The sequence below is a fragment of the Chenopodium quinoa genome, unplaced genomic scaffold, assembly GCF_001683475.1.
Source record: "Chenopodium quinoa cultivar QQ74 unplaced genomic scaffold, ASM168347v1, whole genome shotgun sequence".
Lineage (NCBI taxonomy): Eukaryota > Viridiplantae > Streptophyta > Magnoliopsida > Caryophyllales > Amaranthaceae > Chenopodium > Chenopodium quinoa.
In genome coordinates this window covers 10,154,395-10,158,504 of record NW_018743252.1, presented here as the reverse complement: position 1 = coordinate 10,158,504, position 4,110 = coordinate 10,154,395, and the positions used below count along the sequence as shown (strand labels likewise).

The following is a 4,110-nucleotide window of genomic DNA, read 5'->3' as shown; positions in this document are numbered from 1 at the left end:
ATCAAAACTCCTCATCTAAGCAATTAATAAGCCAATAAAGGTAACACCATACGTTAATCCTTTCATTTCTATATGTTGATTGCATTTATTTTACTGTGGATTCAAAACCAAAGGTGAAGAAAGGTGGAAAATCAGCTAAGTCATCCAAAGGTCTAGAAATTTTCTAGGTGGTAATTGAAATTCATCTCTGTTATATCCAGATTCAATACTTGCAATTATGGATACCCAACAACCATCTGTTTTAATATGCTGTAAAACAAAACCACATACTTGAAGAAATTTCATTCTGCAACTACAATTATTAGAGAAAAATCATGCAGGCATGTGAGAAATATAAGAAAGCCAGTACTAGAACATGCTTGTGTGCTTTTTTAGGTTGAGTATTCAATATTTTTTGTGTTCATGTTAGTTGATACTTTTATTTAGGCACCTATGTTTAGATGAGTTAGATAATAATATATTAAAATTATTAAAAACAAATAATAGAATAATAAAAAATTGATAAATGGAAAATACTTGTATTTACTTTGACAATTTTAACAACAACCTCACATAACTATATATTTTTTCATTCTCATTGTAAAATAAAATCATACCCTAAAATAAAATCATATAGGATAGCTGGATAGGATAGGATAGGATAGGATAGGATTTATTGCAAAAAGTAAGATAGCATCCTGTAAGATGTTTCTAGAATCCCCTACAACATGTATAAAAACAAACCATAGCAGTTTTCTAAAGTCTCATCATTCAACATATTCTCAAAACAAGTCATACTTTTATAAAATATTTCTCTCCTCTTTTTCTTCCAAGAAAACTCCAATACCATGGCATTATCCTCCTCTTCTCCACCATCTTCCAAAAAATTTATTCTTAGGTCTTCCGAGAAGGAGTTTTTCGAAATCGACGAAAACGCAGCAAGGCTTTCTCAAACTCTCAAGTTCATGATCGAAGACCTCGGCGACAACAACAACCTTATTCCGGTGCCTAATGTCAACTCTAAAATTCTCTCTAAGGTTATCGAGTATTGCAACAAGCACGTTGTTGCCAATAACCCCGAATCCAAAACCACTGAAGATGAAATAAAACAATGGGATAAACACTTCCTCAAAATTGACCAAGAGACCCTCTTTGAACTCATTCTCGTGAGTATTTGTTTTTTCTTTGATTTAATAATTTTATTTATTGTTGATTTTATTGAATTCTTTCGGTTGTTTTTCTTTACATTCCAATGTTTGATAAGATAGATGAAGAAAGGGTAATAATTAAAACTACTAAGTTTCGTTTTTAGTTAATTTTTTCATATATATTTAATTTTATGATGAATAAATTATCTTATTAATTGGTTAACCATTTCATTGATATAGAAAAAACACGGTCCTAATTGAATTATTTAATGTAAGAGATACTAAATTATTGTATTCATTAATTGCTAACCAATCATATGAGACTATGATATGAGAGTATCAATATACATTAATTACATATATCTACATAATTGATAATATTCTTAGTTAAGAAGATACCACTATATGTAATTTTTCTACTTTAAAAGTTGAATTTATAAATATATGTCGATTACAATAATAACTACGAGTTAGAGATAAATCAATAGATAATACCATAAAAGTTTTGAAGTACGGAGTAATTGATAGTCATCAAAAGTTAACCTTCACATAAACCCTAAAATTTGAAGGTAAAAAAATAGACCTCCAATTTTATTAGTCTTTTTTATTTATAAAATATTAATTAATTGCATTAGTTAAATTACTAAAGTGAATAATATTCGTGCAGGCTGCAAACTACTTGAATATAAAGGGTTTACTAGACTTGACCTGCCAAGCCATTGCCGATATCATAAAGTCTAAAAGTCCTGAGGAGGTAAGGAAGATCTTCAACATCGTCAATGATTTTACTCCTGAAGAAGAAGCCAAAATTCGAAGGGAACATCAATGGGCCTTTGATGATCGTGAGTAAGCTGATATTCAGACAACAATTGCGAAGAAATTGACAGAAGGAAATATGATTTGCTGATGTTGTTGTTTCTTCATAAATTTTAGTTAATGAACTCTTCTTTATTAACGAGTTTAAGAAAGATATGATTTTATGTATTTCCGAATAATAGACATTGTTGCTTCTCCAGTTATCGTATTAATCTATGTCTTGCATGTTATTTTTTGTCTGTTTAATTTTTTTTTACTCGTATCTAATTTTATTATATTAGCTCATTAATGTTGTTTGAATTGTATTGTTTTCCTTTGCTAAAGTTTTCTCAAACCTTTATTTTTTTTATTTACTCCATCGTCTTTAAAACTTTCTTGAATTTCATTCTTGGCTTCCTTTAAAATTTCATTATTTTTTCTTGAATCCTCTTTCATTTTCTTACTTTACTCACTTTTTCAAATTATGTCCTTTTCTTTATGATATTGTACGAATCCTTATGGAAATTCATGTTAGCTGACTCCAAGTTATTTTGGGACTAAGGCTTTTTCCTAAATAACTTTTTTTTAAACAGGGCCTAATTTTATTTTTTTTTTTTTTTTTTTTTTTTTTAACTAGGCTGAAAGGTAACTTAATTGTAACATTAAACATGAGTAAGAACTTGACAACTCTTAATTTAGTGGAGGCTTTGAGTTCAACTTGACAACAATTAAAATTGTAAGATTTGTTTAAAGGTCTTAAAAGCCTGCCCATTGATTGGTCCATTGATCATATATATCATATATGGCGTATGATCTTCCATTCAAAGATATGGAAAAAAAATTATGATGTACACAATCAAAATAATATCAAACCATATCATATATTTAAGGTAACTTATAAAATATCTTAACAAATCCTAACACCCCTTAAGTGGAGGTGAGAAGCAATTCCCATCTTATGTAATAAATAAACCAATTTCATCTTGCCAAGGGCCTTGCATGGGTGAACAAAATAACAGTTAAATTTTATGGTCAGTTCGTTTATGAGAAACAATTACTATACATAATAAAATCTCCTTTAATCACATTAATTCACAAGTGATAGAATTCAAAATAAACACGCTTTAATTTTTGCCTTTGTAAAAAAACTACAAACAATGATTTGTTTCTTAGTCTTCCATGAAATGGGAGAATGAACAAGAAACATGATCCATCCAGTGAAAGATCTACGTGTAACAGGATAGGCGAGCCAATTTGAATCACACCAACCATGCAAGGTTAAATCACTATCAACACTTAAAAAAATTCCTTGTCCAGGAGTGCCTTTCATATATCACATGAGCCTTATTTTAAGGATGCTTCCCGGTGTTCAATTTTTCATGAACTGAAATAAGACATGACATAAATAAGAAAGATTTGGTCGAGTGACCGTGATATAAATCAGCCTTTGATAAGCTTCAAGATCAGAGAGTGCAAAACTACTAGCCAAGCCTAGCTTGTGGTTTTAATCATCAATAGGAAATCCAATAGGTTTCGTAACTAATAATCCATACACAAAAAATGATATCTAGAGTAAACTTCTTTTGATAAAGAAACAAACTAGAAGAACTACTAGCCACTTCAATAATGCCAAAAAAATATTTCAAAGAACCAATATGCAAGATCCTTCATATGAAAATAATCACTGAATGTCGTTAAAGAAGAAGAATCATATCATTCCCAAAAATAATAAGATCATCAGCATAATATAAATAAGAACATTGATTTGTATAGAACCAATCTTTAGTATATGTGAATAAAGAATAATCGGAGTACGTACATAAGACACTGTACTCTTTCGAAGCACACAGAGTTTCATAAACACAATAGCAATCAGAATACAACACGTCGGTGCTTATTTAATACCATTAAGAGAATTTCGATGACAACATACCTAGTTAGGGTAAGAATGAAGAGTAAAAACTAGAAGGTACTTTCATGTATACCTCCTCATCAAGATCTCCCATTATAAAGACATTGTGAAAACAAATATAATGTAGCTCCTGGTTTATAGAAGCTGCAATAACAAGAAATTAAGGCTTGTATTTTTACCATTTTAGCCACGGGTGCTAAATTTTTGGTGTAATCAATTCCTCCCTTTTTTTTATTACTAAAGACAACAATTCCACATTTTAATTATTTAATTCTC

The 4,110-nt window shown here is 29.7% G+C and overlaps 1 protein-coding gene across 1 annotated transcript; it reads left to right on the top strand.

Annotated features, from left to right (window-relative positions):
• Window positions 1–729: 729 nt before the first annotated feature.
• Window positions 730–2,271, top strand: LOC110735212 (SKP1-like protein 1A). Its single transcript, XM_021915392.1, has 2 exons — window positions 730–1,145; window positions 1,795–2,271. The coding sequence occupies exons 1-2, from the start codon at window positions 828–830 to the stop codon at window positions 1,975–1,977; spliced, it is 501 nt and encodes a 166-aa protein (XP_021771084.1). The 5' UTR covers window positions 730–827; the 3' UTR covers window positions 1,978–2,271.
• The last annotated feature ends 1,839 nt before the right edge of the window (window positions 2,272–4,110 follow it).

Excerpts from the sequence above, each read along its gene's own strand:
- LOC110735212 (XM_021915392.1), top strand. The coding sequence starts at position 828 with ATGGCATTATCCTCCTCTTCTCCACCATCTTCCAAAAAATTTATTCTT. Across the intron at positions 1,146-1,794 it reads CCCTCTTTGAACTCATTCTC|GCTGCAAACTACTTGAATAT; the intron begins GTGAGTATTTGT and ends ATATTCGTGCAG.